General features: G+C 42.5%; 3 protein-coding genes across 4 annotated transcripts; 1 reads left to right on the top strand and 2 right to left on the bottom strand.

Annotated features, from left to right (window-relative positions):
* Positions 1–16,214: 16,214 nt before the first annotated feature.
* LOC102721855 (protein LONGIFOLIA 2-like) lies at positions 16,215–21,258 on the top strand. The gene is made up of 5 exons (XM_006658714.3): positions 16,215–16,523; positions 17,669–17,736; positions 17,862–19,577; positions 19,676–19,793; positions 20,368–21,258. Exons 1-5 carry the CDS (start codon positions 16,343–16,345, stop codon positions 21,141–21,143), a joined length of 2,859 nt encoding a protein of 952 aa, XP_006658777.1. The 5' UTR covers positions 16,215–16,342; the 3' UTR covers positions 21,144–21,258.
* LOC107304669 lies at positions 17,060–22,571 on the bottom strand. Its single transcript, XM_015839736.2, has 3 exons — positions 22,244–22,571; positions 21,892–22,101; positions 17,060–17,308 (listed from the first exon to the last, which is right to left on the bottom strand). The coding sequence occupies exons 1-3, from the start codon at positions 22,285–22,287 to the stop codon at positions 17,080–17,082; spliced, it is 483 nt and encodes a 160-aa protein (XP_015695222.1). The 5' UTR covers positions 22,288–22,571; the 3' UTR covers positions 17,060–17,079.
* Positions 22,572–23,447: 876 nt separating this feature from the next.
* Positions 23,448–25,733, bottom strand: LOC102704262 (U3 small nucleolar RNA-associated protein 18 homolog). 2 transcript variants are annotated; one of them, XM_006657865.3, is made up of 2 exons: positions 25,701–25,733; positions 23,448–25,322 (listed from the first exon to the last, which is right to left on the bottom strand). In XM_006657865.3, exon 2 carries the CDS (start codon positions 25,302–25,304, stop codon positions 23,637–23,639), a length of 1,668 nt encoding a protein of 555 aa, XP_006657928.1. In that variant the 5' UTR covers positions 25,305–25,322; positions 25,701–25,733; the 3' UTR covers positions 23,448–23,636. The 2 variants fall into 2 exon arrangements, with proteins under 2 accessions (XP_006657928.1, XP_006657927.2); XM_006657864.3 differs by lacking the exon at positions 25,701–25,733 and adding an exon at positions 25,541–25,619.
* Between the last annotated feature and the right edge of the window lie 420 nt (positions 25,734–26,153).

Raw genomic sequence — 26,153 nt, 5'->3', positions numbered from 1 at the left:
GTATCACGTCAAATATTTGACTGGATATCAGAAGGGGTTTTCGGACACGAAGAAAAAACGAATTTCACGGCTAGCCTAGAAACCGCGAGACGAATTTTTTGAGCCTAATTAATCCGTCATTAGCACATGTTGCACTTATGGCTAATTATGGACTAATTAGGCTCAAAAGATTCGTCTCAAGATTTCTTACATAACTATGCAATTAGTTTTTTTGTTCATCTATATTTAATACTTTATTTAGATGTCCAAAAATTCGCTGTGATGTTTTTGGAAAAAAAATTTGGAACAAAACAATGCCTTCGCTAGCTCTTGTCAGCTCATCCACCTATCAGCAGCTCGCTATCTGCAATCGATCACAGTACGGTGAGAGCAGCCAACACAGAGAAGATGATCAATTAGGGCTGCTGCTAGTAATTCCCAGCTTCACCATCCCTTCAGTACTTCACTGACAGTCTGAGAGACACGTCGTGTTTCTGTCTGGTGTTCACGTATACCACAGTGTTTGTGCCATGCGTGACAACACGTAGTGGAGGAGTAGTAGCAAGTTGTTTGCTACAGAGAAGTGAATGAAAGCACCCACAGTGCACAACCACCAGGAAAGGCATGTGTACAACCGCCTGACCTCCGCAGCCAGATCTGCGCCGTCGTTGCCCTGAGCTCCTCCACCGTCCCTTGATCGGCGCCGCCGCCGTCGTGGAAGGAGGAAGGTGGCCGCCGTCGCTGTCGATAGAGTTTGGGGAAGGAGAGGAAAGGAGGTCGTGGAGACTAGAGAGAGGGTGCGATAGTTGGGGGAGAGAGAATGTAAAAGCTGGTACTATGGATCTCATCTAAGGATATGTGTACATGGTAAATCTAGGAATTTTTAGGAGAAATATTATTTTTTTATGGAAAATCGTGAAATTGGAGTCCGTCCGCGGGAAATGGTCAAACTAGTGGCCAGTCGAACATCCGTAGGTAGATAGGAGGCAAATCGAATGGCCGAACAGTGACTGGGTAACCGATCGAACAACTGCTTGATCGACAGGACCTGTCGAACAGAGAGAGTTCGACAGGTCCTGGTCGGGAGGACCTATCGAACAACCAACGTTCGACAGGTCGGTGCTATGGCTCAATCGATCGACAGGGCAGTGGGGGATGAGGAGCTATCGATGTCAGAGATCGATAGGCTGTTCTGAGCCAAGGTGGTGGGGCCCATCGCCCTTCCGTGGTTCGACAGGCGTCTATCGATCTAGGGCTGTTCGACAGGTCACTAGTTTACGATTTTCCGTGGACGTACTCCAATTTTGCTATTTTTATAAAAAGAATAATATTTTCTCAAAAAATTCGTAAATCTAGTGGTTTCAAAAGTGGTCATCCTAGTTGACCATACCAGACCACTGGTTAAGCACACGTGCACTATGAATGTTCTTAGGAAACTTTCTCTTAAATCCTTATAGAAAAAGGGTGAGAGGTAAGGGTACAAGAAGAGGGAAATGAAGATGGAGAAGGATAAAGGCAATAAGCCTCCCCTCTATGAGTAGGGGTTGAGGGATCGAAAAGAAAGAAGCCGTACTTCTTCTGATTGGATTTGCTTATGATCGTGTATGTGTCACATTATTTTTGTGATTGGTTTGTGAACCAAATTTGGCTACTTTTGAGATTGTGTCAACAAATCAAAGAGGTTGTGTGTGTTAGTTTAAGCTGACAATGCTTGAATAGATTGGTTGTATGTGTGGGGTTGGATGGGGAATCCTTTGTGAAAGCCTTGCATGGCCATTGTGCGGTTTGACAGCAACAACACCCTTGGAAACTTCTCGAAGGAGTTGCCCCCTCTCCCTTTCTCTTCCTCCACACCGATCACTAAGTAAAAATCTTGATCTGGTTTTTGGATGAGCACGACCACGTTTATGTTGTGCTTTTCGTGGGACTGCCAATCCGGAAAACCTTCCTCCATCTATGGCCATCGGTGGACTGCTCGAGGCCTTGACTTTCACACCTGAAGCTATTTAAGCCTAGGATTTTTTGTTCAATGCCTTCATCATCTAGACTCTGCTTTTTTTTTCTTGTGTTTTAGGCGACCATGTCCCTTCGTTGCTCTCTACTAGGTGGATCCAAAACTATTTCATTGTTGAAATTTTTTATTAAATAAACCTTTTTAGCAAGTAATTTTTATTACTAAACCACCGGATAAAATTTTTTCAAAACTGAACCTTTTAACCACGCCAGTTTTGGTGACGTGGCATGACAACGCTATCACGCAAGTGGCATGGCATGATAATGATGCCACGCTACTGATAATGGCGTGACAAGCCGTTTCGTCACGCTAATGTTGGTGGTGTGATCAAAAGGTTCATGCGGTAAAAATATTTTCCCTGCAGGTTTAATAGTAAAATTATTTGTTAAAAAGGTTTAAAAAATAAAAAAATTTCTTCATTGTTTTTTTTTAGAGAAAATTTCTTCATTGTTGGGGTGCAACGATAGTGCATTGATGTGTTGGGCCCTAGTCATGTGCATGAAGTGGCGTCTTGGAGGATTTGGTTGATGGTTGGAGTTGCCTATTGATCTACAGCCTTAGGGTAAGAGCAACAGTATAGACGATTGTTGTCTATTTGACATACACAGATAACTAAATAGACAACTTGTACAATGACTTGTCTAGTTGTTTTTCTGCAGAACATTTAATTTATCCTTTAACACATAAATCAAGGTAATGAATAGTAGTAGCGAATAGACTAAGCGTACAACAGTGCTAGCGGTGTCGGGTCGGTATTGGAGCATGCACCCCTGCCGTCTCTTTGCGAAGAGACGCTGCGGTCGTCTGTTAGATGGAGAGGGTTCTTTTTACAAATTTCGTACTATACAGACGGTTTAAAGACGGATATGGTATACGTCTGATGCCATGTGTAGAGCTTCGTACGTGTTAGTGTTATGTTGGTAGTGGGCTAGCATTAGATCTTGTCGTGTGCGCTGCTCGTTTGTACAGTCGGCCATGGTTTTTTTAGGTGCTGGCGAGGCTCTCCTCAGCGAGTTTGGCTTTTTCTTTCGCTGTTACATATTTGGGTTTTTACTTCTGCATATCAAAATATAATTAAGACTAATTAATCACCTCATATGAGTACATGACCGACCATGCTAGACACATCTTTGTCCCGGATCGCTTAACTGCATTATACGTGCAACTCAAACGATATGGGGGAGTGGATGGCGACACTGTGTATACATATCGCTCATATCTTTTTTTTCTTATGCTTATGCTTATAAGCCAAATTTTAAATTTTTAACCTTAAATTTAGAGTTGATTTTTGAGTTTTTCATCAAAGTTTTTTTCTAGCCATAGCTTTTTGGTCGCTAAGAATACATATATAAAATTTTATTCACAGATTATTTTGTTTGAAGTTTATTTTTCAGTCTTGCCAGAACAAAGCAGCGTGTGTCAGTACCACGCACTGAGCCGTCGCGATCAGAACGGCGAGTTCACGACGAGCCTAGCTAGCTAGTACTCCACCAAACGAACGTGTCCAGTGGCCGGCCGGCGGCCATGCATGGCCGGACACGCCGGCCGGGCCACAACCTGTCCCAGCTCTACTACTATACGCTCATCATGCATCGGCTGGCTTGCAGGCCATCGCTTGGCTTTGGTGTCTGTCCGGCCGCCAATGCAATGGCCGACCGGTTTCATGGGCACGGCAGGCATGCCATGTGCCACCCCTCTGATGATCACTTGTGCATGCATGAAGGATATATGTTTTTCTTGCTTTTCCCATTGTTCTCGTCTCCCCCCTTCCTGGATTTTCCTGTGGATGGCCGCAGAATCGAATACTCCATCCGTCCCATAAAAAAACATATGCGTGCAAATTTATCTGTAGAGATTGGTTTTTCGTGGGATGGGTAAAGTATATGGGTTTTACGATGAGATGCATTGTTGTTACGATTAGTTGGTGGTGTAAGATTATGATGACGTGAAGTGTTTGTATCTTTTTTTGTCGTGCTTTAGTCATCCATTTGTTGTGTTGGATCTACTAAAATATGTTTAATATAGCAGATTTGATTTCTTTCATTGTAAATATATATATATATATATATATATATATATATATTGTTGTGATGAGAACTCCTAGCAGTTATTCCCTCTATGAAAAAATAATTTATGAATAGGTACTCCTATGAATATAATTACAGTGTGACTATAGTATAACTATAATTGGGTTTGAGTAAATTTCATCAAACTATATATATGTACTTTGATCAAATTACCGTAAAATGATACATTGAGGTTATGTATCATAAAACTACAGATTTAGCATCAAATTACTATATATTTAAGGTCTTGCATCACAAAACTATAAATTTAGTGGAAAAGCTATAAAAGAAATAGGTTTTAGAGTTTAACAGTTGTTTTTTAAAGTTACAAAGTTATAGTTATACAATAAAATTAATGATAAATATGTAGTTTTACGATGCACTGCCTTAAAACCGTAGTTCGATGAACAAATAGTATTAAACCTGCAAATTTTTTTCGTACACATCGCTAAATATGTAATTTTGTAAAATTTACTCCTGGAGATTTTTTTTACGGCCCGTGTAAATACCAGTATATTTCGTGAAGATTAAACTCTTGACGAGGTGCCGCCGCTGCTGCTGCTGCTGCAGAGAATCTGTGATCTATCCAAGCTCTAGGGAATCGGCAATGGATATTTAGGTGGTGTTTTAGATTGAGATAATTTTTAGGAGAAGTGTCACGTCAAATGTTTGACTAGATGTTGGAAGGGGTTTTTGACACGAATGAAAAAACGAATTTCACAGCTAGCCTAGAAACCGCAGGACGAATCTTTTGAGCCTAATGAATCCGTCATTAGCACATGTTGATTACTTTAGCATTTATGACTAATCATAGGTTAATTAGGCTCAAAAGATTCGTCTCAAGATTTCTTTCATAAATGTATAATTAGTTTTTTAGTTCATCTATATTTAATGCTTTATTTAAGTGTCTAAAAATTTAATGTGATGTTTTTAGAAAAAAATAAAATTAGGAACTAAACAAGGCGAGCTTTTTTTCTCTCTCTTTTGTATTGATTATTGTGCGTGGCTGCGTGCCGGCAACTGCATGGCGCCATGGTGGCAGACACGCAGGCAGCACGTGGCACGCACGCGCCTGCAAGAGGCTGCGCACGTGGAACTGCTCCCCCAAGTCTTATCCTCCACCTTTCCCGGTGGCCCATCGCATCGCTCCATTCTCTGCAATTTTGCCGGGTTGCCTATATATACAGCCACGCTAGGCGCATGTACACGCACAATATTGGTTACTGCACCCAGCAAAAATGTTTTTTTATTTTCGCTTGTTTGTAAGTTAAATTTTAAAATTTTTTATTTTTGAATTTATGGTTGATTTTGATGTATTTTTATTATTACCTTTGCTTTTTGATTGCTAATAATACGTATATAGAAGTTTATTCATAATTCTTTTTTAAAAATATATGTTGTTTGATTTTTTTTTCTGGAAAAGATAAAGATCACACCATGGTTTTTCGGAACTCAAGAGTTTAGTGGATTTTCATATAATAGCTTTATAAAAAGCTTGGCCTTATGGCCTTTTCTCTAAAAAATGGATTTTCATATAGAGAGGTTTGGTTTCTCTAAATTTTTCGCAAGATTCATTCAAACCGAATAGTTCCTTGATGGTCTGGTATGTCAAATGGCCATGGACAGTGAATTTCGAGAGATTGTACGGCTTACAGGAGGAACCGATGATACTAATAGGTAATTATGTAGATTTCAAAAAAAAAATAGGTAATTATGCTAGAAAATGAGGTGACACCGGGTATATTTTTTAGGGTAAAAATCACTCATGGAATTTAGTTACAGTGACTTCGGTTTTCCACATTTGATTGTACAGATTAGTATTTTGAGCCGGGACACATTGCTGCATATATGCATTTTTTTCTACATTATCTAAAAAAATGCAAATGTATTTTTTTCTAGCTAGTCAAGGGTCACCAAGACAAAATTGGCACTACATTGTCTTTCTGCATAATATTTTTTATATAGAGCAATTTTACCGTTCTTGAGTAGTTACCACGAGATACCAAAATTTTAGTGTAAATTTTGGTACCTCCTAGTACGTAGGTACCAAGATATATCAAATTTTTGATACCTCTTGGTATCTTCCCAATTACCGTAAAATTACTCTTTTGTATATGTCTCGTATAACGACTTCACTCTCCAGTCTCCATGCATGCTCGTACCTACCTAGTAGTTATACGGTGTATACCTTATCAGACACATCAATTATGGATGCTCCTTGTTGTACAACCCCAATGTGCACAGTAGTATACAGTGTACTTTTCTGTCTCATTTAATCATTTTAACTTATGGCAATAAAAACTTGCTTAGTTGCATCGATAGCTTGCATCTAGATACGGCTGGCACTAATCAAGGCGCCTTGTGTGTGTTAGGATCATCCAAGGCTGTCTGTGTGGAATATAATACATTAATACGTACAAGCAGAGTACAAATACTGTCAATCTAGAAAATTATGTCATGAAACGAACAAAGAGAATATGGTCGGCGGGGGCTCGAGCCGCCGCTACTACCGCTAAAGCCATTATAGCTCTTCTTCCTTAAAATTTTACGGTAAAGCTAGATCAATGAAGAATAGAACTTTATCTAACTTGTTCAGACCGCTTTAACCTCGTTGACTAGATCCGTCACTATGAGAAGAAACTAATCAAAACCAACATTTTTCTACGGAATATTTTCATGATGGTACGGGCAAGTACATGTGCTAGCTTCTCAATTATTACCAGGACGGTTTCTGCTGCCTTTCGCCAGAATTATCAGTTCCAAGATGAGAGAGAGCCACATGAACTATCATGTGACCCTGATGCAAACAGCAACTCTCTGCAACAATAATACATTTTTTCAACCTGTCAATTCGATCATTGAAATGCACACGGAGGGGGTACACAGTACACACATGATGTGCTTAATCAATCTCCATCGATTAATCCAGAATGCACAGGCTTTACATCTTGATAGATTCCTTCCTCCATCTATATCAAATATAATAAGAAAAAAATATTAATATAAGCTCTCATTTATAAAATATTATCCTCAGGTGTTAGTTCAGAGCTACAGTATGGCTAAGCTACGGCTGTACTTGTCACCAGCAAGATTCTGTAATTAAAAAAAGAATAAGAAGAAAAAAATGCCACCTGCAGGATATTGCAACTTGTACCTGAAAAGAGTATTTATGTCAGGTTAGTTTGTTAGTGAGTTCGCAAATCTCAGGGCAGATTGCTTACTTCAGCAGCCTGCAATTTTTTCCATGTCGGTACACCCACCACTGACAGGGAAATGTAAGTTAATCACTTGCTAATCACTGACAGTTGTTGTCAAGTTCAGAGAATCAATCTTGTGTTGAAGAACAAGTGTTATTCTAGAGATGATTGGTGACTTGGTGTCAATTTTAACCACGAACCCATGTTCATTCAGATTGCAGGAGAAGCACGGGTTGGTGTCACTGTCAAGAAGACAAGAAGAGTTGGGAGCAGCAGGAAATCATGTGCCAATGGCTAGTAGTTAGCTGCAGCCTTCTTTTTCTTTTCTTTTAAGCAATATACATGCACTGAAAACGTCAGTTGGACTAGCCAAGAATGCCAAAAGGTAACAGAAAAGAAAAGAAAAAAATGCAGAGAAATTTCTGGTGAAACGAAACTGCTAGTACTTTGGTTAGCATCACTCCTACAACCGTGTCCACTTTCACTTTGCACATCGTTCTAAACCCTTAGAGATGTAGGTTTTTATTCCAGCTGTTTTCCAGGCCATGTAGGAGCAGAATCTACGCTGTTGTTAAGACATTTTAGAGACAGGGTACGTCGTAGCCACTATCCAGAGAGGGACCCTGTTTTTCTGCAGAGACAACGGCGAGAGAAGCCACTGGTCTCTAGCTTGTCCATCCATCCATCCATTCATGCATGCACAGAGCCATGTGTTTGTTTGTCTGAACTTCTGATGAACAATCGATGCAAATTTTTCAGACATACTTGTAAATAAAAAATAATTTATAAATAGAACTTTTATATGCACGTTCTTAACGATCTAAAAACCAATATCGAAAAGTAATGTAAGGCTGAAAATTCAAATATTGGTTTATAATTATAAGCAGAAGTGAGAAGATTGAGCTGCGGTAGCGATGGCAATGGGTAAATACTCATCGGGTATTGCTATCACATACCCATATCCACTAGTAAAATTTTTATACCATTAAAATACACATACCCGTCACGGGTAAGAAAACCTGCCCATACCCATACCCGCTTGGGTAAACCTTACCCGTCGGGTCACCCATATACCCGCAAAAGTTCAAAACAATCTAAATATCACAGTTTCCATATAGTATATTGCATAGACGCTAGATACTTAGAACATCATACATTCATATAGTGTGGTGAAAAATGTATAGATGGTTTAAATACCTATGATTTTGGTTAATTAGGCTATGCTAATTTGATATTAGGCCATGACATGCATTTAAACTTTACGGGTATTTATTACAGATGGGTAAACGGATATAGGGATCATAAGAACGTTTCCATACCCGCGTACCCATCGGGTGAAAGTATTTACACAATTACTTACCCACGGGTAACATATTTAGCTCATGTCCATACCCTAATAGAGTAAATACCCACCGTGTCTCGGGTCACGGGGTCCCGTTGCCATCTCTAAGCTGCGGGAGAAACAAGAAAGTGACCGGTGACCGATACTACGAGCTTGCATTGGGTGCATTCATGCATTGCATCTACAGCTAGCCAACACACGCCGGCATGCAGTGGGGAGTATGGCGTCCATGATGAGCACAGTGTCCCGTGTGTGATCTGTAGGCGCGATCGACAGGCTCCTTGCACGAACAGCTATGGCGATGGCAACCCTGGCTGAAGCCACGCCGGTCCAGACATGGCAGGCAGCAATTGGAGTGGAGAAGGAGAGGATTCCATGAATTGATGACCGACGAGACCTCGCTCGCTCTGCATCCTTGTCGCTCTCGGCTTCGCTGTTCAGTGCCTGCAGGCCAGCCTACACGTACTGCATCGACACGACCAGGCGGCCCCGAGGAGACGATTTAGTGATGTTCGTGTCGTTTGTTAGGCCTCATCCTTTCGCTTCATTTATGAACAAAATTTTAAATTTTAAATCTTAGGGTCTATTTGTTTTCTGTAGACTTTTTTTTAAAGTCCCTGTTATATTGAATGTTTGGACACTAATTAGAAGTATTAAATATAAGCTATGAGTAAAACTCATCTCATACTCCGGACTATTTCGCGAGACGAATCTATTGAGCCTAATTAGTCCATGATTAGCGAATGTGATGCTACAGTAAACATTTGCTAATCGTAGCTTAATTAGGCTTTAAAATTTTGTCTAATAAAATAGCAATTATTTATGCAATTAGTTTTGTTATCAGTCTATATTTAATACTTCTAATTAACGTCCAAACATCCGATGTGACAAGGGACTAAAAGAAAAGTCGCTGGATCCATACAACCACTTAGATTTGGAGTTGATTTTAGTTTATTTTAAAATTTGATCTTGGAGCGAATTTTGTTGGGTTTTTTCTCGTCCTAATTTTCAGCACCGGCTGTTAAACCATGAAGAATACGTGCATAAAAGCTAGCTTTACCATTGAGAGATCGGGTGTCGCTTTTGTTGGGATCGGTCCAACTCATGGTTCATTGGATGCAAGATGAAGTGTGACAAGCCGGGAGGCTGAGAGGAGATGGAAGAACACCATCAGCTAGCTCTGATGCACTCGCCCTACCTGCCGTTGACCCTCATCAAAGAGCTGTTTACTGCTCATTTAGTACACGTACGTACTAGAATGCAGTATGGTGTCCCGTCGTCATTCCCTGTACACTGCTACGAGGGCGACTGTTTCGGACAAAAATCCAAACGATATATTTACCGATAAAAAGTAATGTATAAATAAAATTTTTATATACATGTTATTAACGATATAATAGTTAAGACTAAAAATAAGCTATAATTAAAAATATTAACTAGTTCAAATTTCAGGTTGATAATTTAAATTTTGGTTTGTAAATATAAGTAGAAGCGAAAAGATGATCATGTACATCTCATTGTAACATGATTAAGAGAAAGAACATATATTCCTCCAACAAAACAGATAAAAAATCGTAGAATTTTCAGATAAAAAAAGAGAGAGGTGTTTGCAATTATCCTTGAAGAATATTTTCTTAGGATTAGCTGTTGTTTGGATTGCAAATCTGTGGCTAAAACCACACATAGCACAGTCGCTAATTATAGTTTCTCACGAGTCATAATTTCCAGGTAGCCCTTGGATAGCACCTGTGTATCAACCAAAGTAGAAAGGGAAATGCTTTAAAATCTCCACGAATGCAAAAGGGAAATGGATTATAATCCATTTTCTTATAAAAAAAATTGAATACAAGTCCCGTCTTGATAGAGATCGTGATAATACTAGTCGCACTAAATTAATTACCAGGAAAACATCCAGCTTACCGGCGGGAAACATAACGAATAAACTGGCGGGAAATCTAACGAACACCTTTCGATACGCCGCAGATTCTTTCCCATTTTAATACGCTAGAGATACTTTCCATTTTATATACGCACAGATTCTTCAACCTAAAAGCAGGTACAATATTAGACTATAAGCTAGCTATAAGCATATTTTAAAAAGATAAAAGAGAAGAGAGAAGGAAAGTAGGCTACTAATTCATAGCTAGCTGTACACGGACTCCAAGAAAAAAAATATATGCATGACATGTAGAATGATGTTTTGTAGTCTACTACTGTATGAATTGGCTGTTAGATTGATTATAGATTAATTGAAGCTAGTAGTTGGCTATACTATTGAACTTGCTGTAAGCAATGTCACAGCATCGAATTCAGCAACAATTTATATAAAACACAGGTGGTCGAGAATCTCTCCAAATTCGGCAACCGGTTGTTTGAATTGGACTCCACCCCAATCAAGAGAAAAGAAATGCAAAATCTTGGGTTATAAGTAATGGTAAAACCAAGCAAGAACCGGCTAAGGGAAAACCAGAGAGCAAATTATCTTCACAGAAACCGTGAAACATCTCTAACTTTCGAAGACGGTAGGAATTTCCTCTGTTTTAAAATATACGAATTTCAATTATTCGAATTTTGTAACATAATATAAGCATCAATATACTGATTCTTATGATCTCGATTATTCTAATAATTATAGAGCCAACTAAATGCTTGGAAATAAAATTTAGTCAATTCAATTTAAAAATCAATCCCTAAATTGTCTAAAATAGAATGTTTTAACCTTACGTCTTTGACTCTTTGCTAAATAATCTAAAAATACTTATATTTTCAAACCTAAATACTATGTCATCTCCATCATTTGCTCATCACCTTATCACCTACATTAAAATTTAAATTTTAAAACTTAACCTAAGTTTTTTTACCGTGATTTACTTTTCAGAGTTGTTTGTTGTCACACGCAAACGCACGCACACAAGTTTTACTCGTAAACTGTTTTGGTCACTAGTAAATGTTTTACGACTTATAAATAAGCCGTAGGGGAAACAATCACGGTTAACTTACATGTACAATGATCATGATTTATTTACTGCTATTAAGATAAGACTACAGATATATCTTGGGGGTTTGGGGGTCCAAAGCCCCACTAATTAATGAGTAAGCTAGGCAGCTAGCACAGCTGCCTCCAGATCCACCTACACTGGTCCCGGGGCCCCACCGGACAGGCGCCTCAATGCGCATGTTGCCTAGCTTGTGCTTTTGTCTCAACCTTTCAATCTTTCTCGCAGCGAGTGTTGCTGCACAGATTTACGCCGCTGTCGCCCGCCGCGGCTTTCTCATCGTCGCCGCCGCCCGCCGGAGCACGCGGCAGCGGTATACATTGGCTGTGGTCTTCTCCCATTGTATTTCTCGGCTTTTACGCGTGTGTTTACCAAACTGCTAAGCGACACGTGTATTTTTTAAACTTTCTATATCACATAGGGTGAATCGTCGATTTTATACTAATTAAATAATCTTTTATCTTTCCTCCGTTAAGGAAGAAAAAAAAAAGGCCCACTTTGCCCTGCCGACTGAAACTGTCCGTCCGGCGTCGGCTGCCTCCTGCATCTGCATCTGCATCCGGTAGTGGCGTTGGGACTTGTGACAGGCAGCCACCAGGATGCGTCCATGGCTGGACCACCGTGTGTGTGTGTGTTTGTACAGAAGCTGCATCCGGTTGCGTTCATCTGCCGGCGGCCGGCCGGTTTCTCTTCCTCGATCCTGTGGTAGGGATGCAGCCACTTTCACCTTCTTCACAGCGGTAGGAGTGGCATGTGGTCACTGGATGATGCATGCAGGTACTACAGTAATTCGTTAGGGGTGGGTGGGGAGAAAAAAAAAATTGGAGTCACCAGAAAATATTGCCAGGTACTCGGTCTGATTCAGCCATTCAAGTTTAAATGCGGCTAAATTTTTTAGGCCCATGTCACATCGAAAATGTTTAGATATTTATTATAAATATTAAACGCAGACTAATTATAAAATTAATTATAGAAATAAGAGCTAATTCGCGTGACAAATTTTTTAAGTCTAATTAATACATAATTAGCATATATTTACTATAGCATCACATAGACTAATTATGGATTAATTAGGCTCAATAGATTCGTCTCATGAATTAGTCAAAGATCATGGAGTTAAGGCTAGATAAGCATGAGGAGGGAGCAGTAGTTACACTATGGTTAAAGAACAAATTACTCGTAGACCATGAGAAGATTGGCAATGGAGAAGTACGGTAATGCAGTTTCAGAGAAAGCAGTTTGATCCCATTTTTGTACTAGTCATAACCATTGACCGGAAAGGGCTAGACATAAGAAGCGTTGAACTACGAGCTAGTGTATCACACACATTTGTGAAACAACTTAATTTGGATGAACTGGCTAGTGTAAGAAACCAATAATCTCAGCATTCGAAAATTTTCACTATTTTTTCTATCTGCAAAAACAATGTTTGATAATTTTACAACAACAATTTAAACCAGCGGAAAATTTACGATCATCTCTTGCAAGGAAAAGAATGAAGAACGAAAAAGGAAAGATATAAGGATAAATAGAGAAAAACATAAGTGAAAAATAGGTCCATACTATTTAATTTCTCCAAAAACGTTTTTACATTTCTTAGCTTTACAATATTTAATTAATCTATATGGACATTTTTCCCCTGTCTATAACCTATCCAATCGTCCAGTTAATTAGACTGTACTATTTCAACCTAACAACTCTCGTCGGTTCATCAAATTGAACTGCTAATATACTAATGCAACACCAAGGATGATTTTTTTTTAAAAAAAAAAGTATGCCTTCATTAGAGCAGGTACCGTAGAAGGATTTAAGACAGAGTGAATTACATTATATATTTCTATATATGCAAGCAGCAGGTAATCTATCCATTCCATTCCCCTGTTGGTTACTACCGTCCCTAAATAATTTGATGCCGTTGATTTTTTTTATACAAGTTTGACTATCCGTCTTATTCAAAAAATTTATATAATTATTAATTATTTTTTTATATCATTTCATTTATTATTAAATATATTTTTATGTATATATAGTTTTACAATTAAATAAAATAAACTGTCAAATATATATAAAAAGTCAACAACGTCAAATATCTACTACGGAGATAGTACTCAATAGTAACACTTAACCGCCCTTGTGTCACACTCCAGCCATTTAAGCACCGGGGATCGAGCATCACATCGACCCAATTGTTTTAACACCCATCAATGGAGCTAACCTAGCTTAACTTCCTCCTTCAAGTGCACTAATGTCCAGTGACCGTACGTGCATGTTGCACTTAGCTAGCTATAGCTGTGCCTCATAATTGTGCTGTCCAACGTACTACACGCTTTGGAAAAAAAAAAACCAATCCGTTCCAAACCCAACCATCATCTCCAGATCCGTTCTCTTTTCGGCTAACTAGGCCCTTATTGTTTGGTTTTATCTTTAAAAAGATCAAACCATAAATTTACTGATAAAAATAGTTTATAAATAAGAAAATTATACATACGCTCTTAATGATATAAAAACAAATGCTAAAATAAACTATGATAAAAAAATTTAAATTTAGATTTTATAACTCGTAAGTATTAGCAGAAACGAAAAGATACATCGCAGTTGGCGAGAACCGTTCAACTAGAAGGAACGAGGAACCAACGAACTGATGAAGCAGTGAAATAAATTGGATCACACATTGCAGTGGTAGCATGATCAGCTGCAGAAATGCAGATGGCAGTAAAAGATACACACACATAGTACACGGTACACACACTGCAGGACGCATGAACTCCATCATGGCCAAGGATCCTTTTTTTTTTGTTCACCCTACACTACACGAGGAATCTAATCAATCTGTCCGTCAGATCCTGTGTGTTGTGCGCTGATGGCTGTGGTGGTGGTAAATTGCTTTGGCGTTTTCACGAGCGAGCGAGCGTGTGAGTGAGTGTACGTGGTGGCAGAGCGTAGTACTCTCTTCGTACTAATTGTTTGATGCTGTTGATTTTTTTACTTGTTTGATTATTTGTTTTATTTAATTTTTTAGAAAATATGAAAAGCTATATATATATATGCATAAAGTATACTTAACGATAAATCAAATAATATAAAAATAATTAGTATTTATATAAATTTTTTAATAGGACGAATGATTAAACGTACATTAAAATATCAACGACAACATTTATGGAAGGAGGCAGCAGCAGAAACATCGTTGGTGCTCTTGCTCACGCACGCATCCCCGTGTGTATCTCGGCGAATGATCAGACAGGACGGCGCCGGCCTGCGGCTGTCGCTCGCTCGCACGCGTTCGCCCCCTGGCGATACGTGCTCCGGCGACCTACCGCCGGCGGCTGGCAATGGCATGGCCGGCAGATCAAACATCCCCATTGCCCCCACACACGTACGTGGCTACAGTATATATAGCTAGATGTAACCACGGGTCACGAGACCACGATTATCGTGGTAATCACGCGTGTCACCAGGGTATGGTGACGGTTTTTGCCAGTAGGGTTCGGCAAAATATCGCTCAGATTCAAAAACTTTGAAAAAGAATTGATAGAAAATCCAAAAAAATTGTGCTGATGGTTATGTTTTTCCCAAACTTAGTGATGAATATTTTCTAAATAAAACATGAATAAATTAAAAAGATTGGAAGGTGAATTCACTTGAGTTAATTGAGGAAAAAAATTGAGTGCCGTGCTTTTCTTAAGACCCAGTATGGTTCAATGGGGATGAATTCAGAATCGCCATAATAATTAAAAAAAAACCTCATGGTTATCGGGATCGAAACCGTAACTATTGCCGTCTTCAAAATTGTTGCGATAATCGCACCCTACCGTGCGACAAAAAATATGGTGACATTGTTCAAAAATCCAAATTCAAATTCACACAATATTTGTGCGGCTCTCGCCGATAACCATGTACCATGGGGATGCAGTTTCAGTAGGCAGGATCATACGAGAATTATAAGGATAGATCATATGCATAGCATTGTCGCTATATTATAGAAAAATTTATAACTGTGCCATTATAATTTTACAAACTTAAAAATATATCATTGGTATCTCAATGACATGTAGAACCCACATGAGTCAATGATACATGGGCCAGAATGACATATCTATGATTTTGTAAAATTATATTGGTATCTTTGCAATTTTCCCTATATTTATTATATCAGCCGTAGATGATACACCAATAAGCTTTGTGTATCCGTGCACGTGGGGCGAGACGAGAAGAACCCACATGAGTCAATGACATATGAGCCAGAATGACATATCTACGATTTTGCAAAATTATAATGACGTCTTTGTAATTTTTTTATATTTATTATATCAGCTGTAGATGATACACCAATAAGCTTTGTGTATGCGTGTGCGCGGGGCGGGGCGAGGCGAGCGAACGCGAACGGGCAGGCAGGGGACCTGGTAGAGTAGTGGGGGGGGGGGGGACGGTCACATGCCCACCCAGCAATGATCGAGCCTCACATGCGCGGCTGGCCGGGTCGGGGCAGCAGCGCGGCTGGACCAGCGACACGCCCTTGACCCACCCCCACCCCCCCTCCTTATTTCAACCCCACGGCGGCCAGCCACCCTGCATGCCAGCCTCGCCATTGGTGACCCCTCCCTCTCTAAGAAAGCAAGCTCTCCTCCAGCCAGCTTCTGCGCCTTCCTTTCTTCCTTCCCTCCTCCCATCGTCGTCGTCGTCGTCGTCGTCTTGCTTCTTGGTTTCAAGAGCGTTGTATATGCGCGTGCGCTGGTGATCGGTCGGAGATGGCTCCGGTGACGAGGGTGGTCGGCGGCGGGCTGGCGGACGAGGCGCCGGAGCTGGAGCGGCAGATGGGGTGCATGGCCGGCATCTTCCAGATCTTCGACCGCCGCCAGCGGATGCTCACCGCGCGCCGCGGCGGCCGGCCTGCGAGGAAGATGCTACCTCCGGCGGCGGCGGGTTCAGGTAAGCGACGACGCCGTCCTGCTCGTTCTGCTCCCCCCCCCCCCCCCCTCTCTCTCTCTCTCTGCTCTGCTCTGGATCGCATTTCTTCTTCGTCCTGCTCCTCTGCTCCGCCGTGTTCAGAGCCTCACGCCGTTGACACCGAGATGATCATGTCGCTGCATGGCAAGCAGCTGCAAGATGTTTTTTTTTTTCGTTTTGTTAGTTACTGTATTTAAGTTTTTTTTTTCAGTTTGTGAAAAAATGGTTTTTTATGACACTCTCTCTGAATTATTAGCTGCAACTCGTTGTGCTAATGTTGACCAGAGCTTAGAAAGTTGAGTGGTTCTTTTGTGGGACACAGAACTAATTTCATGTGTTTGTTTAAGTCCATTCAGACTATTATTCAAAGTTTGGTAAAGAAATACAGTTGGTAGGTCCAATAGAAAAATGCCTTGTCTGATAAAACAGTTTGTTATTAGTATAAAGTTCTTTTTTTTAAGAAAAGTACTGCAGGTTTTTTATGTGTGCAGAATGCTAGAAAATCTTCATTGGAAAATTTGGAGTTATTTTCAGTTCTTCACAACTGCAGAATCCTAATTCCATTTGAACTTTCTTCCACCGAAAACAGAGTACCCCTCACCCAAAATAAAGGAGAACAGTACAAAAACAGATTGCTTATAGTAATTGTGATCATAAAAGCATTTCTGTAAGAATGTAATAAGGCAGAGCACACATAGACACGAGGACAAGCACTGACGTGGATTTGGGTGTCCAGAAGTAGCCTGAGGGATAACTTTTCGCACTGACTGAAAAGGACAGATGAACAGTTAGTTACTAAAAATTTCATTAATATAATGAAACTGAAGAGGACAGCTTAACATTTGGTTTTAAAATTTCCATTCTTGCCATGATAAATTAACAGAATAAGACATTTCAACAATCGGTTATAGAACTTCAATTCATTTATATGATTATATCATTGAGCATCGGTCATTCCGGCAAAAAAAATTATATCATTGAGCAATAATACAAAAAACCTTTTCAACCCTCAAATTCATCCATTTTGCTCATACCAGAGTGTCATTGCCTTCCAATTGACGTTATTTTCCTCTATTTCTTCGATTCACAATTTAGGCTACAATTATAATGTCTTCTATTTTCTCCAGGCCATAATCTTCCAAGAAGCAGCAGCAATGTTACAGGGCAAAGCTCAAGCACCTCTAAAATCGTTCTGGTAATTTTTTCCTACTACGACCAGTTCAACTTTTGTTTTTACCACTTGCCAGAAAAAAAAAATCCATGCATATATACTTTGGCTGCATCAGGGAGAGCGCTCTAACTTGTGAATTACCTTGGCAGGAGAAAACATTCAGCAAAAGCATGACCGAGAACAGTAGCCTTTCAATAGAGTCATCAAGGGCTTCATGTTCTTCCTCTTCATGCTCATCCTTTTCATCACTTGATGGCAACAAATCAATCCAACAGGAGCTTCCATATATCAACGACCAGCTCTTTGCGCAGAGGCCACTGAAAAGATCACCAAGTCTGAAGGACTCTGCCATGGACACCAAGTCTGAACAGCCAAACATTGGCTTCAGAGACATTGTGAAGGATTCCATCAACCGGGACACCGGAGGCCTTACTGTCAAGACCTCGGTGAAGGAGGCAAGGAGAAATGGGCAGTACAAAGACTCACCAAGGCCCTTGCTGCTGTCCAAATCAATGGATGGGACCTATGTCATTGGGATCGATAGGAGCACCAAGGTACCTGTGAATGCTGCTGAATCCAGCAGGCGATTCCCGGAGCAGTCACGCTTCTCATGCGACGATCGGCGGCTCCTGCGGCCAGTTGAAGCTCAAGAGAACAAGAAGCCTTCCACAAGGCCCAAAGAGCTTCCGAGACTGTCCTTGGATAGTAGGAAAGAGTCTCTGAACCCAAGTTCTCGCCAGAAGAACTTCAGTTACAGGAGAACCGATGACAGTCTCTTGGATGCTCTTAAGCCTCAAGATTCCCCAGGCCACCGGCGTGCCAGCAGCGTCATTGCCAAGCTGATGGGGCTGGAAGAAGCACCCAACGCTACAGGGGTGCTAACTGCAGATAGCTACGAGTCTGCAAGATCACCAAGACCAGCAGAAGAAATGCAGAATGAGCATCCAGTACCTTCTCCTAGAAGATCTTGCCAGGATCCCTGCGAGTATCTGCCAAAAGACGAGTCTTCAGCAATGAAAACCAAGCCTCCTCCAAGAATTCTTACTGAAGCCGCTCCTTGGAGGCAGCAGGAGAAGCTTGTCAATGGTAGCAAGGCCTTACAATGTCGAGATGCTGAAGTGCGGCCAAGGACCGCATCTCTCTATGCCTACATTGAGAGAAGAGGCGGGGGCCACGAGTTCTTGGAGTGCAACAAGGACTTCAGGGCGCTCAGGATACTGGAAGCGCTGCACGCAAAGGATGCCAAGCGCCATAGCGATGGCAATGGCGCATTAACAGTAGCTGCTCAGCAGGCAGCAGATGCTCTGAACACCAGTTCCAGACACTTCCAGCCTCCCATTGTAGTCATGAAGCCAGCAAGAAGCACTGAGAAGCAGCCAGGGGTTTCACTTGCTTCAGCTGATCCCCTTGCAGGGTTCAGAAGCCTCAGGAAGCTGCAGGCCAGAGATGAAACTTGCACTGGGGAGCATGACACCAGCACAAATGAGAAGATTCATTCTCGCATTGCAAGGGCGCAATCCAAGTCTGATGAACCTGTAAGCCGTGCAAGCTCACCAAGGCCTACAGGATCATCAAGCCCCAGGCCGGTGCAGCGGAAGGTAGAGTCAGAAAGGCGGTCTCGTCCACCGGTCTCACCAAAGTCCCCTAGCAAGAAGTCCAACGAAGCAGCCTCTCCAGGAGGAAGAACAAGAACAAAGCCTTCTCAAGGGAAGAACCACCGTGACAATGAGGTCTCGAAGAGTCCAAGAAGCAGAATCAGCTTGGCGAAGGAGGTCGACGTTAGTGTCATGGACTTCCAAAAGCCCCTGGTTATCAGTTCATCCTTTGTTCAGACAAGCAACACTGCATCGACACCGAGTCACAAGGTATACATGAATAAAATCAGATAGAAGGAAACCAGCCAGTTCAATCATTTTTTTTTACCTTGTATATCACTGACTAGTAAATAATCTCCTTTTTACAGGGCACTCCTTCAGTTCTTGCTTCAGATCAGAAGATAAGTTCACTGGAGAACTCCCCTAGCCCTGTTTCTGTCCTCGACACGTCATATTATCATACAAGACTGTCATATTCATTCAAAGGTGAGAAGTTGATCCACTAGTTTTTTCTGAATTTAAGATAACAATCTGCAAGAACAGTAACATGATGGATTCTACTGTTTGATCTCATTCAATCCAGAAGCCCATAGTGTCATCCAAAGGACAAGCATAGTTAGCTGTAAGCGTAGCAACAACGCTTGTGACAGATAATCTGCAATAAAAGCTACAACCAGGTAGCTTGTGGTCCTGATATTGGGAGGAGCCACAGCAGATGGACTGTTGCAGCTAGATAACCAGAACATTGTTAGGTTTAGCAAGGCCCACATGTTGCACTTGCTTATGCAGGACAGCAGGAGCATGATGTGTGTCTTCTGGTGTACATGCATCGCTAGTGTAGACGTGCCCACCATTGTCCCCCTCTACAAATACACCTAGCATGAGTATGATTCAGTTGATCCAGTAGACAGATAGTGATATCAGATCTCCTGTCCAGCACATGTTTTTCTGCAGTTGTTAGTCCGATAATGAATAACGTATTTCTGTCTGGCACATTACTATTTTCTGCAATTGTATTGAGCACTGGTTTCTGAATATATACCCTTTTCTGCTTGTTCAGATGGTGAGATACATACATCAGAGGAGTGCTGGAACCCAAACAGCCTGCCTGACACGCCCCAATCCAAGGCGAGCAGTGAAGTCAGCCAGATAAAACCAGACAATTTTGAGGCCCTCATCCAGAAACTTGAGCAATTGCAGTCAATGAATGATGAAGCTGCAAACACGAAAGATCATCAGTATATTTATGAGATACTCTTGGCATCTGGTCTCCTGCACAAAGAACTTAGCTTCGTAGTCATGCCTGGTCAAGCATGGCCATCAAGCTGCCTGATCAATCCAGAGCTCTTCCTCATTCTTGAACAAACAAAGCCAGACTTTGGTTCATCAACCCGAACTGTTATCAAAAGCTCCAAAGCTAACTCAGAAAAGCTTCATCGAAGACTTATATTTGATCTGGTAAACGAAATTACAGCTCAGAAGATGAGCATTCATTGCTCTGCAAGTCAGTCAGCCAAGTTGCTTCGATTAAGGAAGTATAATGGATGGCGACTATTTAAGGACCTGTGCACAGAGGTTGACAGGCTCCAATCTGAGAGCTCAGCGATAAAATGCTCCGAAGAGGATGGGGATGAAAGAATGCTCTTAGTTGAGGATCCACTGAGTGGAGTAGAAGATTGGAGCTTTGAAAATGGGTCACCGAGCATAGTTTTGGAGATTGAAAGATTAATCTACAAGGACCTCATTGATGAGGTCATAGGGGGTGAGGCTACAGGGAAGATGCAAAGTGGACAGTGGAAGCTACGGAGGCAACTGTCATTTAGTAGTACAAGCTAAATATGCTTGGCAGTAGATGTTTCCCTTAGGAAGCTTAGCAACTACACTACATTAGTCAATGTAACATTCTGTATTTTGCTGAAGATTAAACTATAGAAGAAATATAAATGTTCCTAAACTCTGGTCTCTGTGTCTCACTGCAACTGTCCCTAGAAGAAGCAACCAATTGAGTGTCCACAGCATTCTTCTCTGGATAAAATTCAATCAGGACATGCTCTTCCTCTAGATTTAAACAATGCATTATTTGTCTCATAAAACACAGTCACCTGGAGTAATATCCAGTTAGATAGCAAAAGGGTCAATTTTGGATCTGCTTGCTAGGAACATCTTTTACAATGTTGTAGATAACAAGATTGCCAGATTGGTGAGAACATCCACTTGAAGTTTCAACCCTGTAGTTCTCAAACTGTTTGCATATCTATATCTTTCTTTTAAAAAGAAAATCGGAAGCAGCCATAGCCCGACATTCGCACGAGGATATTGTCACCAAGATCAATCATCGACTCAGCAATTCAGATAAGCGCATTGTACGAACACACCTCTCTGTATCCAGCATAGCGAGCTGTCAAGTGTCAAGGTTTCTCAACGAGATAACTGTGCCAGAGTCAGTGTCACAGGTGCCAGATCACCCGGACACCAGATCTCAACACAGGATGCAAATTGGCCATGGAGAAACGAAAAAAGGAGAGGGCATGCATTTCATGAAAGTGACAGAGCATGGCATGGCATGGCAAAGGCAATGGCATACCTCCAAATCAAGCAAGGGAAGCCATCCATGATCCATCCATCCATCCATCCATCCATCCATGTCCTCCAATCCACCAGCTGCACGCATTGTTCATCCGTACGTAAAACGCCCCCAAATGTGGGAGCAGTGAAGTGAGCGGAGCCAAGAAACCCACCGCAGGCGGCTCCACCGGCCGCGGAGGCCAAGCAGGGGCCGTTGATTCTGCCCGCACTGTTGAGATTTCAACGCGACTGTAAGCCCATCCAGAGATTTCATCGACATGGGTGGTGAAGTGGATGGAGCAGGCAATTTTGCGGTGGGAGGGTAAAATGCATCATTGGGGGAAGGAGGAGGAGAAGGAAGGACAACGGACCTGGGCACATGGGGATGCCGGCGCCAGCGGCCCCCGACCGTCATCGGCGAGTCGTCGGGAACAGGGACCGCACGGTGGGCATCGGCATCGGCGGGCGCGGCACTGGCATGGCATGGCAGCCGGCAGCCCGGCAGGAGATCCTAGGTTCCCGGCGCCTTGCGTCCCGGACTGCCAGATGCTACTCGTCAGCTCTGCCATGGCGCGGCGTTGGTCCAGTCGAGCTCCGGCGCGTGCCCGGCCCCGCGTCCGCGCGGCGCCCACATTCCGAGCATTCTGTCGAGCACCTGGCGGGCGTCCGTCGGGCCACCGTCTTTGCCATCTCACCGGGCTCACGATTGTGAGTTGCAAATTTGCAATTCACAACTCCAAAACTACCCCTCACTCCCAAATCAAACAAGTTTCAGAACTCCAAAGAAATCTTTCATTTGAGGATGTAAAAAAAAAATGTGCCCAACGTAACCCGAATTCCTTTTTTCTTATGATATTTTTAGATTTTCTGGCTCATCTGATTCTCTGAGATAGCTATTTGAGAGAGAGAAAATTCTGTGAGTTATTTGAGATATAAAAGATTGGATAAACTATTACAAAATTTAATTGAATTAACTATTACAAAATTACAATATATTTTAGAAGGATCAGATGATGACCTTTTATTGGAATTTGCCGTTTAGAAGCTTAAATAAAAATCGTGCCGACAGAAATCCAAATCAGAAAAGAACATGGCCCCAAGTCTGTGGCCGATGCGTTGCTACGAACCATAGCACTTGCCCGACAATGGAGAAGTGTTGTAAACTAAACACTGTGATTCGACAAATACTACTAGAAAATGGCTCAAACGTGCAACGCCTAATTGGTTCCTACAGTAAGAAAGAGAGGCGCAACACAGCAAAAAGCATAACTGACGAGGAGCTTGCTTTCTATTTCTCCCTATCTCTCTTGTTTTTCTATTTCTCTCTTGTTTTTCTATTTCTTGTATGAAGTTTTTCATACGTACGTTTCCGAACGGTGTATTTTTTTTTAAAAAAAATTCTATAGCAAAATTATTTTAAAATTCATATTAATCTATTTTATATTTTTTAATAATTAATTAATTATGTACTAACCCCTTCCCCCTCCTACCGAACGCATCCCTAGTCTGCATGCTTCTGGCCTGCATACCAGCAATCACCCGTACAGATATTGCAATTAGCACGATAAAAGAAAGGCAAAAACATGAGTAAATTGCTAGCTTCGCATTAAGCACCAGAGTAAGGGATTACAACACCCCAAGGAATGAAAAAGAAGAAGAATTCAGAAGAGCTAGGCTACAAATACCATCGATATCTTTCAAAATTGAAATACAGTGTTGAAAGTTGATTTTTCCAGGCCATAGGAGGAAGAGTGACATTCAGGTTTAGGCATGTTGGTAGTGGTGCAGCTTATACAGCAAAACTTTTCCCCCAGCGTGTCCGACAGACAGAAACCCGCTGCCTGGGCTGAAGTCCAAGCAACGCGGGTAGTGAAGGCTGAATCGAGGGCCTGGCCAGTTCTGGAACACAGTAAGGGATGGGACATGAACAAGCCTCATCCCGTTCCTCTCCTTTCTTGAGCTTATTGCCAGAACCTGGGCATCATGGTTGAACTTCATTTCACCGATCTCGGTCGTGAGGTTCTCGATCGTCTTCAGCGGCTTCCTCTTCCCGCCAAGGAAATCATCCCTCTTGTACACGTTGACGATGCCGCTGGTGGAGCCGGTGGCAAACAGAGAGCTGTTGTGTGAAGTGCAAAGCGAAATGCCTGCCAAGGAACCCTCATCAGTACCCTTGTGGATACACTTCCTCGTTCTAAGATCCCAGTGGTAAACATGGCCATCCCCACCACTGCTCAGTAGTTGGTTCCCACCATCAGCAAAAGCCAACGAACGCACATTTCCATTCATCTTGAGGGTTCCTATTAGCTGCTTTGTTTTGGAAGAAATCAAAAGAATGTACCCCTCGTTACCAATGAATGCAATGGTCTTCGAATCAGGAGATATCTCAAAATGTTCTAAGCTTTTCTCCTCGCGTCCTGTTAAGGGTCCAATCTTACTAACAGTAGCATTCACCAGATCAAATGAGTAGAAGAACTTCCTCCTGCCTGAAAGGATAACCTCAGAACCATCAGGCAGAAATGCAGCCTTGTGAACAGGGCAGTCCTCAATAAACATGCTCTGGATCTTGGGGTTTCTCTTCCCATCAATCTGGAAAAATCTCAGATGCTTGTCCAAACCAGCAACAAGCATAAGCTGCCCATTCCTGTGAAACTGCACTGAATTGATAGGGCCATTGGATGGCTCCTGGGCATTTGCATCTATAAGTCTAGAGAAACCAAGCATGCCAGGTAAGAGCTTCGCATTATCCTTGACAACAAGCTCATCATTATTTCGAAGAATATCATCAACTCCACCCTCTTCATCAGATTCATTGTCTGAGAACCCAGGAAAATGAGCTTTACGGTTCATATCAGCCCAACCAGTGAAGGGGTTCAACTTGGCGTGTTGACCTCGCAACCTGGCCTCATATTCTCTGCCTGAGATCACACGCTCATCAACCTCCTTTCTCAACTTCCTCAGCCTTGCAACCTTCGAAATGTCCACCTCAGTCATCTCCTCCTCATCCACCCATGCGGGCCTCCTCTCCCTGCCAACCATGTTATCCCCCTCGTCTTCACTGGACAAGCCCTCCTCATACGCAGGCAAATCATCCTCACCATCACCAGCAGACCTATCCACGAAGAATGAAGGTGCATCCCTGTCAGGGTCCGCAGCCTCAACCTCAGTGCCAAACTGCGGCAGTGCATAGAGGGCACCAAACAAGGAGCTCTCCAGCTTCTTCATCTCCTCCCTCTCCTTATTCTCCTTCGCCTCCGGCGCCTTGGCCTTCTTTCTCTTCTTCTCCTTTTTGCGATTCTTCTCTGACTTGGTTTCATTCCCATCCTCATCTCCCACAGCAACGGGAGAGCCCAATCCCTCATCACTATCATCATCAGCTTCACTTCTCTCCAGACGGCGCTTCTGAAGGGGATTCTGAGATATCAAACTCATCTTGACTGGAGAAATGGCCTGCTAAAACACCAATCAAATTAGACACCCAAAACAAAAGGCAATCCCAACAAATCAGACAAAAATATCATCCTGCCCAAGTGGCTGCTAAAACACTAATCAAATTAGACAGAAATAAACAACAATCCCATAGACATAATAAAGAGCCATATTTCTAGTGGTTGCAAGCTAAGAAACTCAAGCTACTACACATCGACGATACTGTGATTCGAGAATACCGCGCCAAGCCGCGACAGGCAGGTGGCGGTGCGGCGCGAGTTCATCGGCGAGAGGCGGCAGCTGCACCTGCACGCAACCAGTCTAGCCAAGCATGGACGGACTCTCGAATTGAACAGCGAGTGCTGAAATGAACCGGGGCGTACGAGAAGAGACACGTACCGCGGCGTAGCTCCGGGGGGGGGGGGTACACGGCGGCGGGAAGCAGGGGCGGCGGCCGCGCGGCGGGGGCAGCTCGGAAGGGAGACGGAGCGAGGCGGCGGTGGGCGGCTCTAGGGTTTTAGAGCTCGCCTCTTCAGTCTTCAGCTCTACCCCCACGCAAATATGGGCTGGATTTTCGTGGGCCAATTCGGCCCACTGATCAACGAGGATTAACCAGCCTTACCTGGGCCGGCCCGTGGAGCACACTGACGAGAGGGCCCAGTGTCCTAACGGGCCGGGACTCGCGGGAGACTAGACGTCCCGCTTAACCAGGCCGCCGAATTGGGCCGGGCCCGTGCCGCGACGCGCTCGGCTCACGCGCCCGTGACACTGACGCGTGGGGCCACGAGATGCCCGGGACCACATGGCAGTGTCAGGCGTGTGGGCCCACCAAAAACCCTCCGGCTATAAACC

Source organism: Oryza brachyantha, chromosome 7 (genome assembly GCF_000231095.2).
Source record: "Oryza brachyantha chromosome 7, ObraRS2, whole genome shotgun sequence".
Classification (NCBI taxonomy): domain Eukaryota; kingdom Viridiplantae; phylum Streptophyta; class Magnoliopsida; order Poales; family Poaceae; genus Oryza; species Oryza brachyantha.
The sequence above is the reverse complement of the archived record's forward strand: the minus strand, read 5'-3'. Positions and strand labels throughout refer to the sequence as shown.

What these genes read in the sequence shown, in the direction of transcription:
- LOC107304669 (XM_015839736.2), bottom strand. Translation starts at nt 22,287, where the DNA reads ATGACGGTCGGGGGCCGCTGGCGCCGGCATCCCCATGTGCCCAG. An exon ending in CGGCATCCCCATGTGCCCAG is followed by an intron (nt 22,102 to 22,243) that starts GTCCGTTGTCCT and finishes AAATCTCAACAG; the next exon opens with TGCGGGCAGAATCAACGGCC. An exon ending in TTCCCTTGCTTGATTTGGAG is followed by an intron (nt 17,309 to 21,891) that starts GTATGCCATTGC and finishes TGTCCTTTTCAG; the next exon opens with TCAGTGCGAAAAGTTATCCC.
- LOC102721855 (XM_006658714.3), top strand. Translation starts at nt 16,343, where the DNA reads ATGGCTCCGGTGACGAGGGTGGTCGGCGGCGGGCTGGCGGACGAGGCG. An exon ending in TCCGGCGGCGGCGGGTTCAG is followed by an intron (nt 16,524 to 17,668) that starts GTAAGCGACGAC and finishes TATTTTCTCCAG; the next exon opens with GCCATAATCTTCCAAGAAGC. An exon ending in CATCGACACCGAGTCACAAG is followed by an intron (nt 19,578 to 19,675) that starts GTATACATGAAT and finishes TCCTTTTTACAG; the next exon opens with GGCACTCCTTCAGTTCTTGC.
- LOC102704262 (XM_006657864.3), bottom strand. Translation starts at nt 25,585, where the DNA reads ATGAACTCGCGCCGCACCGCCACCTGCCTGTCGCGGCTTGGCGCG. An exon ending in GCCTGTCGCGGCTTGGCGCG is followed by an intron (nt 25,323 to 25,540) that starts GTATTCTCGAAT and finishes GTGTTTTAGCAG; the next exon opens with GCCATTTCTCCAGTCAAGAT.